The sequence below is a fragment of the Hydra vulgaris genome, chromosome 12 (assembly GCF_038396675.1).
Source record: "Hydra vulgaris chromosome 12, alternate assembly HydraT2T_AEP".
NCBI lineage: Eukaryota > Metazoa > Cnidaria > Hydrozoa > Anthoathecata > Hydridae > Hydra > Hydra vulgaris.
This window is the reverse complement of record NC_088931.1, coordinates 63,089,257-63,114,439: the sequence shown is the minus strand read 5'-3', so window position 1 is coordinate 63,114,439 and position 25,183 is coordinate 63,089,257. Positions and strand designations below refer to the sequence as shown.

Here is a 25,183-nt window from a genome sequence, read left to right as displayed (position 1 = left end):
TAGTCGTTGAAGTGTAGTTTGATCCAACTCGGACCATGCTTCAAGGATTTTACACTTTAACTCAGTAACAGTTTTAAATTGATGTCCGGCTGATTTAGCATCATAAACTTTTCTTGATAGCATTCCCCACACGTTCTCGATTGGATTTAAGTCCGGGCTACAAGCTGGCCATTCGAGAACCGGGATGTTTTGGTCTTTAAACCATTTCATAGAATGCCTAGATGTGTGAATTGCAGCATTATCTTGCTAAAATATGGCATTATTGTCCATGTTTCCATCCATATAAGTTATGAGAACATCATCCAACATTTCTGTATACTTTATCGAGTTCATTTTAGGTAAACCACAACACAGAGTCAATTTTCCTGAATAAGAAAATCCACCCCAAACCATTAAACTTCCTCCTCCATAATTTCGTTTTATTTGTGGGTCATTTATTCCTCTTAGATCATGCCAATAACAACTGTAAGAGTCCGGACTATCTAAATTGAACTTTTTTTCATCTGAAAATATTTCGTTTTGCCACTCATGAGTCCAATGCATATGGTTTTTAGCAAACTGTAATCTAGCAATTTTATGGTGTTTTTTTAACATTGGTTTTTGGTGTGGTTTCTTCCATTTTACGTTTGGTGTTGTACATAGAATATGTGCAACATGTTTATTGGTGACAGGCAATAATAATTTATCCTTTATTTGTGTTGCATTCAATTTATTTTTGGTTGCTTCGAAGCGAATTCGATTAATTTGCCGATTTGTTAATACTTTGTTGCCGTTTGTTGCTTTTTTTACACCGTAATTGTCACCTTTTGCAATGTAGTTTTGTACAACAGGGTCAGATCTTCCAATTTTTCTTGCTATTTCTCGTATAGAAAGTGCTGGTGAGAGTGAGCCACGATATAAATTAATTTGTATTTTTTCAGCATCTGTCAAATACTTTCCTTTAGGCATTTCGTAAAATGATATAAAAATGATACTAGCAGAGCAAAAGATCAAATTACACTAAAATTTATCAATTTATTTGTGTAAAAGTGATTAAAAATCAATAATTACCGTTATTAACCTGATTGCGTCTATAGATATATTCCAATTAAAAAATGTGCTTTTGTATATCAAACATACTCTCATGTTAATAAAGACACATAGAAAAATTTTTTTTATGGTTTTTATTAGCCCACAACGCAACAATTATTTTGATAATAACTCGCATGCATATCAGTTGACAAATCATAGAAAAAAATTGATGCGTCTAAACGAATATGCCTCAGTGTATATATATATATATATATATATATATATATATATATATATATATATATATATATATATATATATATATATATATATATATATTATATATATATATATATATATTATATATATATATATATATTATATATATATATATATTTTATATATATATATATATATATATATATGTATTATATATATATATATATATATATATATTATATATATATATATATTATATATATATATATATATATATATATATATATATATATATATTATATATATATATATATATATATATATATATATATATGCACACACACTTAAGTGTATCTTTTTTTTATAGCTTTAGATTTGACTATAGGATCTGTACTTGGTCATCATAATTCAACTAATGAGTTATGTGCTATCCATCGTAACCAAAAAACCTATTTAAAATTTCATAAAATGCATGAAAAGTGGCTTGCCTTAACTAATGAAGATTTTAATGAAAATGTTGCAAAGAATCTTAATAAAAGTTTACTAAAGAAAATTAATCGAAATGTAGAACAAGTATATATTATTGGAGAAAATCATTGGATGGGTAAAACTTTTTGTTATTTTACTTAGATTATGTTATTTTATATAGTTTTTATGTTATATGTATTTCTCTGGAAAATATTATTACAAAAAAAAGGTTTACTGTTCAATGAACTTAATAAATCAAGGTTCACTGTTAAGTGAGTTCATTAAAAAGAAAGTCACCATTAAGTATCCTGCCTCTGGTAACATGTAATCAAGTACAACCTGCTTCATATCCTACTGCTTTGTAGGATACACTTTTTTAGGCAAAGGCTAGGAGAAGACAACTCTGACTTAAAACACCCCCTCCTTACCTGCCATGAGGCTTGTGGTTGAGTAAAGACTAGAGATGGTGTCTCAATAAAAAGACTCATCAAGGGCAGACATTAATTGCATCTGTGTACTGTCTTGTAAAAGGCCAACTTAGCAAAGACTTAAGGGGTAAACAGATTCTATCTGTTGTCAGGCCTCGGACCCCTTTTTCATCTATTAGGCTGGCGTAGTTGTATTTATAATACATTGTTTCCAGTTTAGGAAGTTGAATGCTGGATCTTCTTGACTCAATACATGGGTTTTACTTGTGTTTCTGCTTTTATGACTAGGCAACTCATTCTATTATCTCTTAATGAGGGTACAGCTCTAAAACTCAGTTTTATGGGTCTGAGGCCAGCTGATATTCAGGTTTCTTGAACTCTGCGATAGCTCTCAGAGAGGCTGATTTCAAACAATCAGAGTACTAATAGTGCCATGTTGCGCATGGATAGTGTCTCTGTTCGTATGTTTTGGTGTATGTTTATTTATTAATATTTGTGGTCTTCCAAGTAACTTTTCTTTTTGTTAGTCTTATCTTTAACAAATTTCATCAAACTTACTTGCTCTTTGTGAGACTAGTTTGAGGTCAGTTATCTCATCTTGTGATCTTAGTGTTGATCACATTCTTGGCCTGGACATTTACATTTGTAAGAATTCATCCATTTGTCAGGAAATTAGGTTTCTACAGACTATTCTTTTATGTATTTTTGCTTAGCACCACTTCACTCTATCAACTTTCTCTTTTTTCTTTATTGCTCTCTATCTCAAAACTGCACTCTTTTTGATGTTTTTTTTTATCAAATTGACCAAATTCTTTCTATTTATCCTTCAACCAATATCATTGTTGTTGGTGACTTTAATGCTCATCACACTGATTGGCTTGGCTCTAGTGTTAGTGACACAGGCGTAACTAAATTTTTGTCTTTCTCAATCTCTAATAAAAAAACTTAAGTTCCCAACTTGCTTTCCAGACAATCTGAATCATTTACCTTTTCTACTTGACTTATGTCTTGTTTCTGGTCCTAGTCAGTGCTCAGTTTCTCCACATTCACCCTTTAGTGCTTCTGATCATGGTTTGATCTCTCTAAAAAATTATTATCTCATTCTTCTTCATGCTGACTGGGATTCTTTTCCTGATTTTCTTCATGATAGCCCTTGGGTAGAAATCATTTTTCTTCTTGCTGACAAATGTGCTTTTTATGTAACTTCTTGGATTCAGGGTGGCATGAAATCTTTTGTTCCCTTACGACATCATAATGATTCTAAGTAACCCTTACTCTTCTCCATGGTTTTTCTCTTATTGTGCTGCTGCAATTCCCAATTGTAACCATTTTTTTAATATCTATCACCAAAACAATTCTCCGGAAAACAGATGTCTGTTTACTATTACTAGAAACCATTGTAAAAAGGCCTGCTATTTTTAAGTCATGACATCTTGTATTTTATCTCAAAATCTCAAAAATTAGGCTTACAATCATAAGCAAGGTTTTTGAGTGTTTAATTAACAAACACTTAATCTCTCATCTTGAATCTAATAACTTTTTTGATCTTCTTGTTTTACTTTTGATTTGTTAACGGAAATAACCAATAGATTTTATCGTGCATTAGATAGATGTGGTTTGGTTAAGGCTATTGCTCTCTACATTTCTAAAGCATTTGATAAAGTCTGGTCTTATCCAGAAGCTCTCTTCTTACTGTGCATCAGATAACATTTTTAAGATTATTGAATCTTTCCTTACCAATTATAGTATTTTATTTTTTAAAAGTTTTCCTCAATGGATAGCACTCTTTTCCATTTCCTGTAACTTTAGGGGTTCCTCAAGGTCCTTGGCCCTACCCTTTTTTAAATTTAAATTAATAATCTCCTGAAAATTCACATCTAAGGTAGCATTGTTCACTGATGATACTACCATTTATTCTTATCTAGATAAGAAACCAACACTCTCTGATTGCTTAGAGGGGGCATTTGAGCTTGAAAAGGATCTCACAGTATGAGGTTTTTTGTGACTGGTAAATTTTAACTCAGATAAAACTCAATTTTTTAAGCTAATTATTATCACAATAATCTAGATCTTCCTAGTAATGTACTCGAAGGTTCATCATCCATTCTTATGAATGGTTATGTACTTGATGATTCATCTACTCTTTGTCTTCTAAGATTAATTCTTGCTTCCAATCTTTCTTTAAAACCATATATCAAATCCATTCCAAAATTAGCATCTGCTTAGATTGCATCTCTTCATCCTGCTTGCCACCTTCTTACTCCGGATTCTATTCTTTATCTCTATAAGTCTCATATCCGTTCTTGTATGGAATACTGTTGCCATATGAGGAGCAGATCTTCAAATGATGCTTATTTAGCTAAGGTGTAAAAATCCATTGTAAACATAGTTAGACTTTGCAGCCAATCTTCCACCATTGTCACATTGTTGTAATGTTGCTTCTGTTTCTCTTTCCTATAAATTCTATAATAGGCGCTACATTTGTTGAATGCTTGCATTTGTTGAAAGTGAATGTGTATTAAAAAAAAAAAAATTTTGATCTTAAAAATTAGGCTTTATACCCTAGCAACAAAAAGAAACTTAAAACTCAAAACCTAAGTTTATCAAAGAAACCTAAACTCAAGAAAGTGAATCCTGCTAATTGTCTTCAAAGATGTTTCATTGAAAGTTATTAGTCAAGACCCATGTTTAATGGTTCATGGTAGGTTTATGTTTTTCAATTATTCTTTTTAACTGATCATTATCACAACACTATATCATCCAAGTTTTTGTTGAAAAAAATTTAGTTAAAAGTACACTGGTTGTTTTTCTTTTCAAAATTAGACTGCTAGTAACAAAGATGACAATGTAATATTTCAAAAGCTTTTAATAATTGGTACAGAGAATTTTTAATCATATCTTTATACTTTTTACTTTTAAACTTTTTAACTGACTCTTCTTCTTTAATTTTCCATTCACTTGAATATCAATATATATGGTAAACAAATATTAATAACCTCAGACATATGTAAAACAACTAATAAAGAGTCAATATTAACAAAATCAACTATGTACCTCTTGAGGTTTGCCTGTTAAAGTCATTTTAAAAAGTGTAGTGTAGCTCAGCTTACTGTAATGTAGCTTAGCTTACCATGTAATGTAGCTTACCTCACCAGCTCAGCTCTTTGTAATTTTTTCATTTTTAACACAAAATAAATGTTTTTAGTGGGTATTTGTTAGAAGACTTGTTTTCATTTTTGTATTAAGGTGAACATTTTTTCAGTTTTGTCTTCAAAAAAAATAATAATAATATTTTTACTCAACATAAAACATTTGTATTTGTGTTTGTATTTGGAAAATACCAATTGCATATATTTGTACTTGAATTTGTATTTAGAAATCTAGAATTTGTCAAGATTTCCAAATAAAAATTGTCAAAAATATTTGGGGTCAAATACATTTGATCAAAACGCATTTGTATTATGATTAAAATTGCATATTTGTATTTGATTAAATTTATCTGACCCCAACCCTGACTATAATGAAGTTAATAACAAATGAACAATAGTATATAAATATTTGGTTTTATATTATCCTAACAAATTTTATAGCAAGCTAAGAGCAAGCTAAAACTTAAACCTTACTTATAATATAAAGTTTAATCAGACAAACCATTTGAAAAATTTTTAAAAACAGGTTAAAAAAAAGGATAGTCAAATGTTTAACAAAAAAAAATTCTTACTTTATTTTATATTCATATTAAAAGTTATATAAAAAAACAAGCTTCCTATATTTATTTTTATCAGCATTATTTTCTTGCTGTTTGTCAAAAAAAATGCACAGTGTTTGCATTGCTTGGTATCTACACTCACTGCAAGTCATAGCATTTCCATAGCTTGTTTAATGACCTAGCTTTTAATATTTGACTGGATTATAACACTTACAGTAAACCTTTATTTTTTCGAAATTGAGATATAATCATATTCATTTAAAATATTTATAAGTTTTTGAACTCTTGTAAATACAATATTATTTTATCTGCAATATATTTTTAAAACATTTTGCAACTGCCATACGTTGTAGGAAATGTTTATCAACTTTGAGAAGTAAACTGTTAAATGCTCTTGTACTTGAACACGCAACATATAGTTGACCATGCAAGGTATTTTCATAAATACACCAACCTTATCAAATGTTTGACCATGACTTTTGTTGATGGTCATGGAGTATGCTACTTGAACCAGAATATTGAACTGACTAATCAAAATACAATATTGCTATACTAAAAACAATACATTAATGACACAATATCAATAGAGAACTTACAGTTGCTTGAATTTGTTTTATTCGCAACTTAAATAAAGATTCATCAAGATATATCATTAAAAAAAAAAAAAACACTTGTAATACAAAGAACTTATAGGAGTTTGTATTTTTTGTTTTTGACTGATTAGGGGTTTTAGAAATAAAAACACAAAACTTTGAAGTTTATAATTAAAATAATTAAAGTATTAAGACACTTAATGAATTTTGAATAAGAAAAAAATGTTGCTAATTTAATTTCTTAAATTTTTTCAAGAAACTATATAAAAAATCTTTTAAAAAGTCATTTGTATACTATACATAATTAATTAAGTTAAGTTCACACCTATAACAATTTCCTAACCCCCTATAGAATTTAAATAAATCTTTACTAACAAATCTTGCATATATATATATATATATATATATATATATATATATATATATATATATATATATATATATATATATATATATATATATATATATTATGTTATATTATATTATATTTTGCACCCTAAAATATATAAATATTTTAGGGTGCATCAAATTCCTTCCTACTTTCAAAAAAAGATCTGTTCCTAATCTTAAGAAGTTTTATTGGTTCTTACAAACAACTTTATGGGGGGCTACCTCAAGTCTGAACTTTGCAACATGACACTAAATGCCGAAAAAAAAGTTTTGTTAAAGTATGTCATGTTGGGTCTCAAAAGAAGCAAAACTAGATGAAAATTTGAAAAATTATTATTTTATAAAAAAAAATTATTATTTCGAACTTTGCTGTGCAGTAAATGACAACTTAAAATGAAAAAACTGCATTTTTATTAGATTTGCTTCTTTTGAGATCACACATGATATACTTTAACAAAACTTTTTTTCTTTTGCGTTTTGGGTCAGGTTGCATAGTTTGGACGTGAAGTGGCTCCCCTTAACAAATTGCATTTTGAAAAAATTTAACAGAGTTGCTTGTGAGAACCATTAAAAAGTTTTAAGAATAGGAACAGATTTTTTTTGATAGCCAGGGGCGTTTGATGCATCCTAATACAAATACAAATATATATATATAGCTCAAAAGTTTAGCACGCAGCCAAATTAAATTTACTTTTTTTTTAAAACCCAAAAAGTTAAAGTTTTTCGTTATTTTAAATACAAAAATAAAAAGTTTTTCGTTATTTTAAATACAAAATTTATTTTTTAGAATATAAGGAATATATATATAAAAAAAAAGCAATGAAATAACACTGTTATTTTTTTTTCAGTTAAATATATAGTTAATTATATATAAAATAAGATAAAAAAAGCTGCTCATAAGTTTAGCATGCGTAGTTTTAAAATGGTTTTTAGGCCAAACCTCAATAAGGTATGTATGCACATCTTTTTCTTATAGAATCAAAAAGTTTACGACAATATTCAACTTTTAAACCGTTAAATGATGATTTTAAATTTTCTCTTAGATCATTAGCTGAAATTACTGGTTCTTTAGTAAGTTTTTTTTCTATCACACCCCAAACATTTTAATAGGATTTAGATCAGGTGATCAAGCTGGCCACTGAAGTATTTTGATATTGTTTTGTTCAAACCATCTTATTATAGATTTTACTTTGTGGCATGGAGCGTTATCTTGCTAAAACATCCACTCAGGCTCGTTACCAAAAAAAATGTCTCTAGTATGCATGAAATAGTTTTCAAGGGTGTCAGTATATCTATGTTGATCCATTCGACCATTGTATAACATGTGTAAACCTGGGCCATCAAATGCAACCCCATATACCAACCCCATATGCCACCTCCACCTTGTAGCCTTGATACTATAAAGCGACAATTATACTTTTCGTTGTGGTGCCTACGGACAATTACTTTATTCTTACGATTTAGGACAGTGTAGTTTGATTCATTGCTAAAAACAATTCTTCTTAATTTATAGTCAATCTCAACTCAAATTTAATTCGTTTTAAATGATCTGACTATTTTAATAATGGTTTTTTGGCAGCAACATAACAACAAAGTTTACGGTCTATTATTCTTCTATTAACTGTTTGTCTTGATATTTGGTTTTTAAGTGTCAGGTTTATTTCTTGTGCAATCTGTTTTGCTGAGTATTTAGGATTTTTTCTGGCGATTCTATAAATAGAATTGTCATCAGTTGCACTTGTCATTCTTGGTCGCCCAGAACGCTTTTTGTCAGCAGTACTACCAGCTTCGTTAAATTTGGCAATAGTTATAGTTACACATGAAGGTGAAACACACTTTAAAACTAGAGATATTTCAATTTTAGAGTAACCTCTCATATTAAGGCCAATAATACGCTGTTTGATTTCTTGACTAATTCCTTTTTTTCCAATGGCAAATTTTTATACAAAAACTAAACAAAAAGGATGAATTTAAAACAGGCATTAAAAATCTCTATACCATAACGAAATTTTTATATACAAAATATTACTTTAAATATATTTTTTAATATTTTATTAAAAAGGAGAGTTTAATTTACTATTATGCAACTTTTTTTAGCAATAAAAGATAAAAGTTCTCCTTAAAAGCTTTAAAGAGAGTCAGCATGCTAAACTTATGAGCAGCCTTTTTTTTAAGTTAAGAATACCAGCTAATGTAGGGGAGACCGGGGCTGGTTGGCTCGGTTTTTACTCTATGAGCTCTGTTGCCCTAACAGTACATTTTTTTAAAAATATTAAAGTGTAGTCTTAAAAAGTATGGATTAGGGTAACTTATAAAATTTGCATTCATTTACAAAAAAAAATTCTTGGGGCTTTTCCGGGCTCTCAAAAAAAAAAAAAATTTGCGCCAACTTACCCCACCACGGGGTAAGTTGGCGCAAACTATATAAATGATCATTAATGCACTGTTAAGTGCAAAATTGATAGAAATTTTTTTACTATTAATTTTTGCAACAATTTTGTCCCTAAATTTAATATTACTTTTAGCTGGTACCAAATATTAGTCCGTATAAAAGCCAAAGAGTAGCCCACTTTTTATCTGTGAAAAAAAAACTAGAAGAAAAATTATTTTTAATTTTTTTGTAAGCATAAATTATTTCAATATTGTTAAAAATATAAAAAAATAATAATAATAATTTTATAAAAATGTATACTTTTTTCCTTAGTAAATGCTATGAGTCAACTTTCCTCGTGAAAAGTTTGTCAACTTACCCCGAAAGCTTTTTTTTTAATAAACAGTCTATAGATCCTGAAAAACGGCAGCTTTGAAAAAAGAGTCTGACTGGATATAGTAAACCAATTGTGACTGGAGCTTTTACAATAATTTTTTTTTCATACGACTAACTATTTTCTTTGTAAAGTAAAAAGGAAGCGATGTTCTAAAAGTTACGTTTTTGTCCAAAAAACGCATAAATCTCAATATCTCCCATACGCATGCGCGAATCCCGACAATACTACAGTGAATGATGAAATGGTCAATAAGGAAGTTTCTGTATTTTTTTTCATTTTCTGATGAAAGGCTCGAAACATAAACGCAGTTCGTCAACTTACTGTGGCCAACTAGCTCCGGTTTCCCCTATGTATTAAAAACAAACGATGTGCTTTAACAAAGTTTTTCAATTTTCTATCTTATTTTATTAGGCTTTTTCTTTTAATTGATAATTAAATAAAGAAAAAAAAACTCAAAGTTTTTTCGTATATTTTTTCGTATATTTTTTCGTACATGTATATATATGAATAAAGAAAATATCTTTATATTATCATGTATAATATTGTATACTTGAAAGAGTGCTCAATAGATAAACTAGAGCTATATAGTATATATGTTACTGTTACCCGCAGTACCAGGAATTAGCTAAATGCTAATGTTTATAATATAATTTAATATTGCAACTCTGAGTTTCATGTGTTATCACAATCATCAGGCAAGTAGTAAAAATTTAATTTTGCTACGATTTGTTTAGTGGACGTTACGGTTTATATTTGTATTTTAGATCGTTACGGGACGGAAATTGATTAGTAGTTAGGTTAATAATATTATTAATTTGTTTTTAGTTGGCTAATAATTGTGAAATAGTTATATGTTTAATGTTGTTTAAAATTTTTTTATGTGTTAATGTGTATTATTTGTGTGTTAAAAAATAATAAAATAAAAATAAGAAAATAAGAATTAAAATTGATATAAAAATGTGCATAATATTATGAAATATATTACAAAAGCTGTGTATGTGAGTAATTTATTAGTTAGCCTAGAGATATATGGAGCAGATTATTTTTTTATTTATAGTTGTTAGTCAGGTTTGTAGCGAGCTTTGTAATTTTTTAATAAAAATATATTTTCGTGGCGGCACTTTGATATAATTTCGGTTCTCTTATTTAACAGTTCTTCAGGTTTTGGATATGATATAATAGTAAATTTCTCATACAGACATAGTGGGCATCTTTTGGAAATATTTGAGTAGGGGGGTACTGATTTGAGAATAGACCATGTTAGCATAGGAGTTTCATTAAAATTGTTTTTTAAATCCCAGACATAGTTTGATAGGGCGGTCGAATTTTTGTATTTAATATTTTGTATTTAATAATAATTTATATATATATATATATATATATATATATATATATATATATATATATATATATATATATATATATATATATATATATATGTATAAATAGATATGTATATATATATATATATATATATATATATATATATATCTATATAAATAGATATGTATATATATATATATATATATATATATATATATATACACATATCTATTATAATATACATTCTAGACCGTTTTCGATAGTGTCGACCGTATTTTTTTTTTTTTTTTTACGTTATTTTTACGTTTCTACGGCGTATATTGTTTTTTTCGCGAAAAAACGCCGATTTTCCGCTAAAGTTCGCCGGAACGAGGGGGTACCGCCGCCCAAATTTTTTTCCTAGAATAGGCCATGATATATACATATAAAACACATTCACGCTCATAGGTGTATGTATGTGTATTTTATTAAATCTGTTTAGGAAATGTTGATGGTTTGTATTTTCGAAATTCGGTGAACGATTCTTGGGTGCAAAGAGTAAAATGGAAGAAATAATAATATTTTATATGATGTTTTGAAATATTGTTATTGATTTTACTAAAATTACTAAATAAATACTTTTTTAAATATATAATTAGTAATAACTTTTTTTTTTTTTTTTTTTATATATATACCTTTTTCTGTTTATATTGGTTTTGAATCATAAAATTTCAATATTTAATAATTAAAAAATTTTATTTTGTTATAAAAATAGAAGTTTATTTAGAATTTAATTTAGATATTGTTCCACATTGTATATAAATTTATTAAATGCATTTTTAAATTAGATTTATAAATAAACTTCCATATTGAGGATATCTATTTTTTTTTTTTTTTTTTTTTTTTTCTTCATTTTTTTTTTTTTTTATATATAGGTTTTCTTTTACATGTTACATTTTTTTTAGTCGTATGAAGTAAAAGTCTCTTTTTTTTTTGGGTTAATTTTATTATTTGTTTATTTTTCTACAAATCAAGTCAAATGTATTCTGAAATATAATTTTACATTTCATGGAATATTTACATATAGTACAAGTACTAATTTTAAGTAAACACCATAATGAAAAACTAAAAAAAAACGTAATCAGTACAATAAATAAACAAAAAACTTTATGTAATAAAAATAAAGTTAGAAGTTTGATATATTTAAGACAAAGTTTAATTTACTTTTATACATCTATCTAACATATAAGTCTTTTATATACCTAATTAAAATATAGCAATAAAAGAAAAGTAGATTATAATAATATACAGTAACAAAATTATTATATTTAATATTTTTATATATAATTATTATTTTAAATTATTATATATAATATAGTAATATAAGTATCAGTAATAATAATAGGTAATAATAATCAAAATAATAGTAATACTAACGATAAAAATAACAGTTCTATAAGTAATAATGATAATAATAACAATAATAAAAATAGCAATATTTATAATAGTGAGAGTTTGAAATAGAATAGTGATATAAAAAATAATATTAATTTGCGAAGAAGTTAAGAAAGAGCAAGTATTAGTAAGTAATAAATCAGCATTGAAATGAAGAAAGTAGTAGAAAAAAACAAAAGAGCAGGTATTAGTAGTTATAAACCATCATTGAAGCAAATACAGTTAAGATGGACAGTAGATAGCTAGCAGTAGAGTAGCATAGGAATTAGGAAGAATATTTGTTTAATAAAAAATTAAATAGACTTCTTGAATTTGGAAAATTTAGCGACAGATTTTAACTGTGAGAAGAGACTATTCCATGTGAATATGCTCTGATATTTAATAGATTCATGGCCATAATAAATAGTTCTATGTTTAGGTATAGATAATTTGAAGCTTTTAGCTGACCGAAGTATTATACTTATATTCATCGATAAATTTTAAGTTTGATAGTATGGTCTTTCAGCGTTCAAAAATTATGACCATATAAATGTGTAACCCCCTCAAATTGAAGGGGTTTAAACTTTATACGGTCATAATTTTTGAACGCTGAAATATTTTACTATTAAATTTAAAGTTTATCGATGAATATAAGTCTAGTTAAGAATAATACAAAAAACATTTTATCAAATGGTTTGTCTCACGTTTGAGACAGGAAAGGGGGGGAGGGAGAGAAAATGTTGAGGAGTTTTAGTTCCTAGGATCCAATCATTGCAATATTTTGCAAAGCATCCTTATTTGACATAAGTATAAACATATAAATGTTTGTAGTGTGTTCCATATCTGAAAGTTAGCAATCTCAAAGACCAAAAAATCCTGGATCCGCCCCTGAAGAAGATCATAATGTTTGGAGATAATTCGAAACAATAGGAGCTTCTCTATAATTAAGTCCATGTTAAAATTACCCATTAATATTATGTTGTTGTTTTTTTCATAAATTTATTTCTCAAGTAATGGAGTTAAATGGTTTGCGATGAATTCTTTTGCATTTAAGTTGGGTGATAATATATGCAGCCAATTAAAGTATTGTTTTTATGAGGGTTTAAAGCTTCAACAAAAACTGATTCGAGAAATTTCGAGGCATAGATTTTATAATCATCACAAACTACATAGTTAAGATTAGAGCTTAGATACAGAAAAGCCCCACCTTATTTTGCCTCAGTAGGGCATTGTTCAGTGTTTAATTCATTTATGGTAATATCAGTTATATTTGAGTCTTATATAAACTTAGTTCAGTAATTCCAATCATCATAGGGGAAGTGTTAAGAATACCAATAAGACTATGGAGATCGTCGATACGTTGTGGTAAGGAAGCAATATTGAGATGAAGATATATATCAGTATCAGGATTTAAAAAATTATTGAATTCAGTAACATTAAGATATTTACAATTAATAGTTGGATTATATACATTATTCGTATCTCTATACAGTCTGTATAGGTGAGCAGGAAATTCAAGAGATTTTAATAACTTTAGTGGAAGATTCTTGCATGAAAGTATAAGCTTAAGTTCTTGATCGGAAAGGCTACTAAATAGTATTTTTGGAAATATAGTCAGAGTAATACCATTCTAAAGAGTCATTTGAGATAATGTCACATGTATGCTTATTGATTAGATTGTACTTTGTGTGAATCCAAAAAGAGCAGCAGCCACATTGGATGGCTCTATGGTTTTTGAATACATTTTTTTGGCATAGTTTGCAGGATTGTTTTAATACCATATTTTATCATAATTGAAATATATAAGATCAGATAATTAAGTAATATTTTGTTTTATAGTATATAGGAGTTATTAAGCAAAATAAAAATAAAATATAAATTCGTAATAAGAAATGTAATTTTATGGTATTGGTAAATACACTAATATTATTAAGTATTTTTATACTTTAAGTATAAGACTATATAAGCATAAAACAATATAAGTACACAAACTTATAATATAAGATTAAATGTAAACATAGAATATAAATTTGTTAGAATTAAGCTACTATATGAATTAATATAGAGTTTACATTAATAAATTAATATAGAATATAACAAAGACAATAAATACATTATACACATGTATATATACATGTGTATAGTGTATATATTGTCTTTGTACACGCACATACACACACATATATTCACATATATCAGTTACACTATATATATATATATATATATATATATATATATATATATATATATATATATATATATATATATATATATATATATATATATATATATACATACATACATATATACATATATACATATGCACAAGCACGTACACACACGCATGTTTATACAAAAAAAAATTGTGCTTAGTGCTAATTAACAATATACAATAGAAATTGTGTAAATAGTAAAGATCAGCAACAAATTTAACTATTGTTTTACTTTTATATTGTTAATAAAGGTTACTATAGTCTTATAACAAGGGTTTCTATAGTCTTATATAAAAAGGTTTGCTGTTTTGAACATAGATTAAGTGTACCAGAATATCAAAGTTTTATGTAAAACAATAATCAATGCACGTACTCTTCCGTTGATCATAACAATAATTATAATAAAAAATAAAAATATTTGATAGTCTTGTTAGTATTTAAACAATGTGAAGCACGCTGTAATTTTATTTAAGCAAATTCTGATTTTATATAACGATCTCTGCTATATCTATTAGTAAAAAGGTAATCCAAATAATTAGTAATTATTAAATTCCAAAATAAGTAAACATCATTTTTAGTAAAAAAGCACGTCCGGCGGTCATTAAATTAATCGAGGCAATCTCATATTGTCACATAAGGCAATCTCATATTGTCTATTTGATAAGATCTATTATCTATTGTATAAGATCTATCTATTGTCAACCTGCATATTGTCACATAAGAATAAGGTTCATTTGACCACCCCTGCCAGGCATTTAAGTGGATATTATATGATATGTACATTTACCTAATTACTGCAACTTATAACTGCAATGAAAAGGAAGCCTCAGTTATGCGACACCACTTTTTTGTAACAGTAGGCACCAGGAAAGAGTAAACCGTAAAAGTAAACGAAAATATAAGTAATAACACCTACTAAATGGATTTCTAATGACACTAAATGTAAGTAGTATCTACAAAATGAGCAAATTAACTTAAGCATTTGCACAAAAAATAAATTAAATTTACTGAAAAAACTATTGAGATATAAATACAATTTAAAATAATTGTTTTTGAATAAATAAAATTTTAAGATGGTACTCTACAATTGGGGATGCTTTGCTACAAATAGTGTGGGAAGACTAATGAATGTTAAAGGTATAATGACAGGACAATTGTATATTGATTTTCTTTCAAAAAATTTATGTCAATCTGCTAAAGAATTGAATTTAGATTGAAAATTCTTTTTTCAATAAGACAATGAAGTTAACATCCTTAAATGGCCGCCACAAAGCCCGGACCTTAACCCCATTGAAAATTTATGGCCAATTTTAAAATCTAAAATTCCTCCTTCAAAACGAACAAATCGAAAAGAATTTTATGAGGTTCTTAGTGAAACTTGGAATTCAATTAGTGCTGATGTCAAGTCAAAGCTTGTTAAAAGCATGCCAAGGCGTTTAGAATCAGACATAAAAGCAAAAGGTGGTGCAACAAAGTACTAAAATGAAAATCAGACATGATATTATTGCAATTTTGATAAATAATTATTGACAAAACATTATATTTCATAATAAAAACTCAGATGTTTCTTACTTTTGTCACATTTATTTTGGGCAAAAAAATTGTAAGATGGCTAATTTCATTTAATAGAGTTACTTTTGCAATGAGTAAAAAAGAGTTATAAATATATTTGTTTTTCTTTGGAATCAAATTTAAAAAGAAAAACATAAAATTATTGCAGTTATGTAGATCTTGACGTAAATAATTTTGTTTTTATTGTTTGATTGTCGATTTTATCAACAATGTTACTTAATTTTGTCCGTGAATTTATATATACATATAAATATCTTCGTAGCGCCGGTATTAAAAATAGATTCAAGGTTGCAATAATGAAAAATTCTACTGAAAATATTTGGTACAGTGGGTGGTTACTACACTAAGATCTCTTTCTGAACGTAGTTAAATATTCTGAGGACTTTTAGATTACTAAACAATGACAAATACTTAAACTTCCTGTAACTGGTAGCGAAATTTATTCTGTTTTTGGCCTCCCAGATTCAGAAGATTGTCTACTGAAGCAAAAAGTCAGTTATAGTTTTTAAAAACACTTCTGCGAGGATTTCCCTAATGGCGAACAAAATTTTTATCCCTTTACTTGTATTGTACAAATACTTCTTCTTGTTTGTGGATTCAACGCCTTCTGGAGTAGCAGTTTTGATGCTATTAGAAAGTTTAAACATTTTTAAAAATTCTTTCCCTGACGTTTGTTGTAGTATATAATATCTTTATATATGTTATGTTAATAATATCTTTAGAAATTCAAAAACTTTTTATTTTGTATTTTAACAAGTTAAAGAAAAGATTATAAAAAATCAAAAAAGGCAAAAAACAATAAGGGTATATAATAATAACGGTACTACAGCAATGAACTTTAGAAGCTCTGCGAACTAACCACTTCACAGTGGGCCAGGTGGTGGACAAAAGTAAAAAAAAAAACACCTTCAAAAATTACATTATTATATACCATTTTGTAGCTTAAACATTCAGTTTTTTTAAAATGTATACATTTTTGTATAATTACTATACCGTATGCTTCTAAGCTGTAGAATAAAAAAAATTTTTTTTTAAAATTTGATAATGCTATAAATCAAAACTAAGGAGGTACTGCTTCAATGCACTTTTTAAGTTAGACGGTAAAACTTTATACATGTTTTAACATTATATAGTTTGAAGTTTACATAACTTATATATTAGCATACACTTTTGTTAACAATTTCTAATAAAAAAATTGCTGCAACTCATTCTAGCCATTATCTCGGTTGCAATGGCTGCCGTGGTCCTTCACTTATTTTCATTATAATTAGTAAACTATTTCATAACTTTGGCCTTTATCATTTTTGCTTCGCCACTGGCGTAATTTTTCAATTAAATTACAAAAGATTTTTTCAAATTAACAAAAAATTATTGCTTTTCTTTAAATTTTGTATATTTATTAGCAATACTTGCACATATCGTCAACTAATGTAGAAAAGCAAGACAATTGTCACAGGATTTGCAAGGCATCCATTTTGTTGTTGAGCTCTAATTTGATCTCCAAAAAAAAGTGCCACAAGCTTGAAATTTTTAGAATTCCAAAAACCGTCAAACTGACAGTCTAGATATAGGGAAGTCACACAGCTATTCATCACACGGTTTGTATCCATATTTGTAGTCGAGCGGTAATTTCACGTTAAAAAAAAAGCTAAAGTTTTATCCTACAATAAATTTAAAGAACGTCAGGCTTACAGTCTAGATATATGGAAGCCACACAACCAATCGCCATAGGATTCGCAAAGTACCCGTAATTTTTATTGATCTGTAATTTTATGTCGAAAAGAAATGTTCTAAACTAGACATTTTTTTTTGAATTCAAAGAACCATCATATTGGCAGTCTTGATATATGGAAATCGCGTTGGATTTTAGTATAGTCGAAATTTTGATAACTTCTTTTAGTTGTCGTTTCGATTGTTCAATAGTGATTTGTTAAACAAATCAGCTTTCTTTATCAAATGTTTTTGATTCCTAATTGAATTAGCCTTTCTAGCTTGTATTTCATTCTTCTTGTTTTGTGCCATTATTTGCTTATTTGTAATTCTACTAAAGCTTCTTCAGAAGTCATAATGAACTTTTTATGAGATTCATGTTATTGTTAGAAACATTTAAGTTTGATTCTGATACAGAAACTTTTGGGCATGTCAGCATGTAAAACATTTAAAATTAATGTCTTTAAATGTTCATAAGCAACTGTGCAGCATGTTAAAGGAGGTCTTTTTATAATAAGCTCGAAGAAGTTTATGTACTTAAAGTTCTTCAATTTTGAATACTTGAAGGAATTTCTGGTGATTGGTATAGGCAGTAATGGTAAGGCGCAAAAATTGAGTTATTTTTTCCCTACGCAGCGGAAAAATATCTGTTGATTTAAAACCGGAATTCACATTGTCTGAAGAAGCTTTGATCAATAAGCTGTTTGAGCAACCTAGGTTAGCTAGGTTTTGTCAGATCTTTGAAGCCGTTTTGAATGAAATGTTTGTTTAGGATTTTGTGTTAAAGAAATATTTGTCAGGCATGGCCGTCTAAAATAAAGGCCGTCTAAAAAAGGACTTTGGAGCCTTCAAGCTTGCGGCAATGTAAAACAAATGTTTTTTCAAACCATCCAGAAAAAGAAGGTTCCTTCCATTCAGCTAGACTGCGTTACACCATAGGAAGCACCTTTTGGCCCGTCCTGAGTTAAAAGCCATTCTGATATCAATCTTAAAATTAAAATGATTAAATAGTAGTTTGTAAAATGCAGAGTTTTATGAGTACTGTGCACATCTTTTTTAAATGCTGTGTTTAAATAAATACCCGAATTCGTTATAAATATTATAACCTTTGGCCTTGGAATAAACCATGAACAGACATGACAATAAACAACAATGAGGAGCCATGAAGCAGTGGTTCGATTTCTGGCTTGAAACCAAGAGGTCAAAGATTTGACGCAGGCTTTAGCCAATTGAGCAACATTGGTAAGGAAAGAGGCACTAACTTCCTAGTTAAATGCTCTTCCGCGGTTCACTTCGATAAGACCGCAGGACTTCTGGAAGTACCTTAATACACAAACACAAAAAAAAATTATTTTTTATTTTGGATGACTATTTATACTCGCACCACACTATTAAAGTTTAACTTTTTTACATTTTTTGAGTTTTTAAGGGCATTTTCAAACTACCTGCGCGAATAAAAATTTACAAATCATTAACTATATACTTACATCGTTACAAAGAATGGAAAATTTTTAATCTATACTGACTGTGCGCATTTTTATTATTATATTTGTTAACTGGTGGGGTTTTAAAAACCCACAAATTTCTTATGAAATTAAAAAACGTGATTTTCAAACACAATGGTGTTGAAGGCCAATACACAACAATTTAAAATGTGTTAGATTCTTTTGATTTTAGAAAGTTCACCTACTTCAAACAATCGCAATTTAATAGGGATTTATGCAAGGTTAACTAATTTTCATGGCTGTCCAATATTCATTCTAACCTCCTGTCTTCGTGTCGGAGAGCTTCATATAACAGTAGCTTTAAATAAAACTGTTAAGCCGGAGAATGAACTATTAAAATTTCTGAATTAGAGCTGGGATGGTGTTGATGCAAACAATAAGACTATGTTGTTGCAATTGAGTCACCAGTATGTTAAGGGCATCTGGTTGGAGAAGCAGGCTTGATTGGCACCTAAAACTTGAAGAAACCTGATAGTCCGTAAAAGGTTAAGGATAAGCAAGCTAAGGAGAAAATTATATCACTTTAAAATACCTTGAAAAAATATGCAAAAACAAAATATAAAAGTCAGATATTATAGTTAACTTGCAGGAAAAAATCAGGTTATTAAGTAAAAATTAAGAAAAATTTAGCTATTTTTCACGCCAGATTTTTGGCAAAAACATTTTGCTACATGAAATTCAAGTTGTATTTCCCCAAAAATAGGCAGGTTTTTATTCTGATTGATAAAATAGTAAAATAGAATGGATGACTACTTTTCTCTCTCGTACCCAGACGTTTGACCTGCGAGTTTTCTGATTTTGCAGTTTTTAGTTTGATAGTTTCATGAGTTTTGATATTTTAGTTTTATTATTTAAGAATAATATGTCATAAAAATAACAAATTGTTTAAAAACAATTGCTTGCAAAAAAGTTTAAAGTCAGATCTTAAAAAACAAACAAATTCTAAAGCAATTGTTTTTCTCCACTGACAGACTTTTCATAAAATCAGTAGAAATATAATAGAAGTGAAATCAATAGAAATAGTACTTTGAGTGTATCTTGTCAAAAACAAATGTAATAACTTTTTAGCAGTGTCATTTTAAACCTAATTTAATCTACATTGCATTATTTTTAATTTACACTTTAAGGATCAACGAGACTATCGGCAGATTTGCCATTATACTGAACATGAGATGGTATTAAAATCATGATGGTATGAAACCATACGAGGTGTTTAGATCCGTTAACCGTGGTGCTGACGTTGGCATATTCTGATAGATAGATAGATATTCACTACATAGAAATAGTAAAAATTCTTTATTCAACCCAAAGCCAGGTCCAAAATGATGTAATAACGGATAAAATCAAAGCTGAAATCCTTCTTAAAGCAGTTTTTTGTTGATAAAGACGAGCCACGAGGTCTTGAGATGTATAATTTACCAGACTTCTGGGTAATTTTGATATTCTAGTTTATATTCATAGTTTGAAAAAATGCCTACGGATAAAACTCCTTTAGACTTTTTGGATACAATGTAAAATTGTAAAATCCTTCAAAGTTGCTAATCACAACTTACAACAAAAATATAAATCTAAATCTTAAAACAGTTTTTGAATTAAAGGTTTTATTGTTTAGATATCGCATAAGCAGCCCAGTCAAGAATTTTATAAAAAGTTTTCATTTTTTTGCTTGCGGTTTCATATTATATCGCATTTATATATATATATATATATATATATATATATATATATATATATATATATATATATATATATATATATATATATATATATATATATATATATATATATATATATATATATATATATATATATATATATATATATATATATATATATATATATATATATATATATATATATATATATATACTAACGACACTTCAAGAAAGAAGAATAAGAGGTGATTTATGTTGTTCATGTTCATGCGTGAAATCGATGAAATAAACTTTCACGTACCATTCAATCGTCCTTCGTCGTCAAAGTATATTATGTGTGGTCATAACCAAAGACTTGCACAGCAAAGAGTACTCAATTGCATGCTAAGAGAGAAATTTTTCACGAACCGTGTTGTTTTGGAATGAAATACCCTGTCGCAAATAGTAATTGACGCGACTTTGGTAAACATGTTCAAAAATTGACTAGATGAACAATTTAAATTAGTTAAAAAATTATTTTAAAAGATAACTGAAAATGAACTCTCTTCACATGTTTCTAGTATTCTATTATGTTCTAAAAGTATGGTATTTTATATATATATATATATATATATATATATATATATATATATATATATATATATATATATATATATATATATATATATATATATATATATATATATATATATATATATATAATCATAATATATATATATAATCCTTTTTTCAAGTTGTTATTTTGCTAAAGAATTATTTCAGCAACTTGCAAAAAACATTAAAATTCTTTTTTATATATTCATATACACGAAGTAATAACAAATATTGTTCAAGAAAAAAAAGTTTTCAAAATCTGAGTTTTGCATGCTTTTTATATACTATTTTAAAATATATTTTATTTTTTCTTGAATCTATGTATAGCTTCTTCATCAATTAGGCAATTAAAAATGTACATATATACATTGTTTACAGTTTAGGATGTTGAAAGCTGGATCTTCTTGACTCAATAAATGGGTTTTGCTTGTGTCTCAGTTTTTATGTCTAGACAACTCATTCTATTACCTCCTAATGAGGGTACAGCTCTAAAACTCAGTTTCATGGTTCTAAGGCCGGCTGGTAGTCATATTTCCCGAACTCTGTGGTAGCTTTCCAGGCTGATTCCATCAACAGCTGTAAAATATCAAAGCACTAACAGTTCCATGTTGCGAATAATTTGAGCAGCCGTGGCGAAGTGGTTATAGTTCTGGCTCAGAACCCAGAGGTCCTAGGTTCGACGCCAGCTCTAGCCCAACAACCGACATTGGTACGGAAGGAGGCGTGAACTTCCTGTTAAATGCTCTCCGCGGTGCTCTGTGATAAGACCGTAAGGGCTTCTAGGAGCACCTAAAATAACTACAAAAAAAAAATAAAAAAAATAAATGGTGTCACTGTTCGTACTTTTAGTGTGCTTTGTTAAGGTCACATTTGAGACTCTTTGTTATGGCTTAGGGTTTATTAATAGTATTGAGGAAACTGCTTAGACTATTAGTTTGTATACTGAGTACTATCTCTGCTTTGAGTCAAGTTCTTTAACCAATTTAAAAAATGAATAAAGTATCAAAAACTATAAAACTCAAAAAACCATTGTCATCACCAAGTTCTCTAAATTTATCATTCACTTATATTCGTGGCCTTCAAAGTAACTTTTTTTCAAAGTAACTGTTGAGTCTTATCTCTTGCAAAGATCACCAGACTACTTGCTCTTTGTGAGACTAATTAGAGTTTGGCTGTCTCATCTTGTGATCTTATTGTTGATGGTTATCTTCCTTTAATTTGTAAAGACTTGAATAGTCACATGCTTGACCTGGGCGTCTACATTCATAAGAATTCACCCATTTGTCAATTATTCTATTAAGTGCTTTCGTTTAGCACCACTTCACTCTATTTGTCTATGTTCTATATTGCTCTCCTTCATCTCAAGACTGCACTCTTTTTGATGTTGTTATTGATCAAATTGACCATGCCCTTTCTCTTTATCCTTTAGCCAATACTGTTGTTGTTGGTGACTTTAATCCTCAATACATTGCGTGGCTTGATTCTAGTATCAGTGACTCTGCAGGTGTTAAGGTCTGCAACTTTTGCCTTTATCAATCTTTAACACAAATAGTCAACTTTCCAACTCGCTTTCCAGACAATCCGAACCATTTACCTTCTCTACTCAACTTATGTCTTGTTACTGATTCTAGTCAGTGTTCACTTTCTCAAGATTCACTCTTAGGTACTTCTGATCACAATTTGATCCCTCTAAAATTATTATCTCGATCTACTTCATCATCAGAATCCCGCTATCAATCAATCAATATATTTCTGAAAAATTTAGTAGTTGCATTTCAAGAAAATTTAAAAAATGCGGCATCTCAAAATAAAAAACGGAAAGCGGCATCTGTTTTCCCTGTTTTTAAAAAATTCTGGAGAGCGATCTGACTCGTCTAACTACCGTCCCATTAGTCTTCTTCCTATCATAAGCAATATAATTAAAAAACGGTAAACCTCTCATCTTGAACCTAATAACTAACTTTCTGATAACCAATAAGGATTTTGAGCTGTTGCTGATTTGTTAACGGTAATGACTGATAAATTTTATCGTGCATTAGATAGATGTGGAAAGGTAAGGGCTATTGCTTTCAACATTTCAAAAGCCTTTGATAAAATTTGGTATGACCGTCTTTTCCATGAGTTCTATTCTTACGGTGTATCCGGTAACATCTTTAAGATTATTGAATTCTTTCTTACCAATCGTAGTATAAAAGTTTTCCTCAATTAGCAGCACTCCTTTTCATTTCCTGTACCTTCAGGTGTTTCTTAAAGTTCTTTTTTTGTCCCTAAATTTTTTGAAATTTGTATGAACAATCTTCCAGAAATTCTCAAATCTCACATCTTGTCTTGATTAGAAGCCAAAAATTCTCCGATTGATTGGAGAGGCCATTTGAGCTTAAAAAGAATCTTAAAGTATAGGGATCTTAGTGGCTGGTTTACCTCAGATAAAACTCAATTCTTTTCAACTAATTGTTATAGCAAAAATCTAGATCTTCCTATATTTATGTATGGTCTTATATTCGTCTTCTAGGATTATTTCTTACTTCCAATCTTTCTTAGAAAACATGTATCAAATCCATTGTAAAATTAGCCTCTGCTAAGATTGCATCTTTCTATTATGCTTGCTACTTACTTACTCCGGATTCTACTCTTTATCTCCATAAATCTTATATCCATCCTTTATGGAGTACTGTTGCCAATCTGGGGCGGATCTTCCAATGATTTTCTTTCCATTGATCTTCTTTAGACAAGGTGAAAAAATGCATTTTAAAAATAGCTGGACCTGCTCTTGCAGCCAATCTTCAACCATTGTCACATCGTTGTTCTCTTTCTCTTTTCTATAAATCCTATAATGAACACTGCTCTAAAAAACAAACATCTCTTGTACCAACTACAAAAGTTCGTTCTCATATAACTCGTTATTCAATTAAGTCTCATTTTTTTACTGTGACCGTTCCTAAGTGCTCCAAATTTTCTTATTCGTCTAGTTTTTTTTCCTGGAACATCTGTCCTTCGGACTTGCTTCGAAGCAAGTTCCAATGAAGGAATTCCTTTAAAAAAAGTTCCATAAAGGAACTCCTTCATCTTGCTTTTCTGATTCATATAATTTGCAATCTTTTAAATCGTCAATAAATCGTTATCTTGCTCAATAAATTTCATCTTATTCCTTCCAGTAAATTTCAACTTTTATTGTGGTTGCGAGGCCCAACTACACGGTGGGGGGGAGTAAGTACCCTCCCAACTTTTTTTCTGAAGGACCATTTTTTTTTCAAGAAAATTCTAGGGTTAGAAGACTTTTTTAGAAATTGACGATTGCACCCCTCCACTTCGAAACCCGTGTCGTCGGCATGGTTGCTTGGAGCCTTGTTGGTAGTGAAGATGTTTCACGAAGAAAAAAAATAGAGACCGAAGCTACACGATTACCGATTTAAGGCGATTTTACGGTATAGAAAAAATCCGTATCCGAGCGTCTCACACGACGTCTATATTTAACATTCTAATATTTTTATAATAATAATTTTTACATTAGGTAAATACAGTAAAATAGATGCTGCAATTAAGTTACAAAATACACTTATAGCCGTAAATAAAGTGCTCAATTTACAATCTTATCTTGTCTTTAGATTGTAA

General features: G+C 28.5%; 1 protein-coding gene across 1 annotated transcript in view; it reads left to right on the top strand.

Annotated features, from left to right (window-relative positions):
• LOC101236414 (uncharacterized) overlaps positions 1-11,538 on the top strand; it is a 60,642-nt gene extending 49,104 nt beyond the window's left edge. Inside the window, exons 16-17 of the mRNA XM_065814050.1 lie at positions 1,598-1,834; positions 11,391-11,538. Coding sequence (XP_065670122.1) covers positions 1,598-1,834; positions 11,391-11,464 — 311 coding nt within the window. The 3' untranslated portion in view covers positions 11,465-11,538. The remainder of the gene's footprint in view (positions 1-1,597; positions 1,835-11,390) is intronic.
• The last annotated feature ends 13,645 nt before the right edge of the window (positions 11,539-25,183 follow it).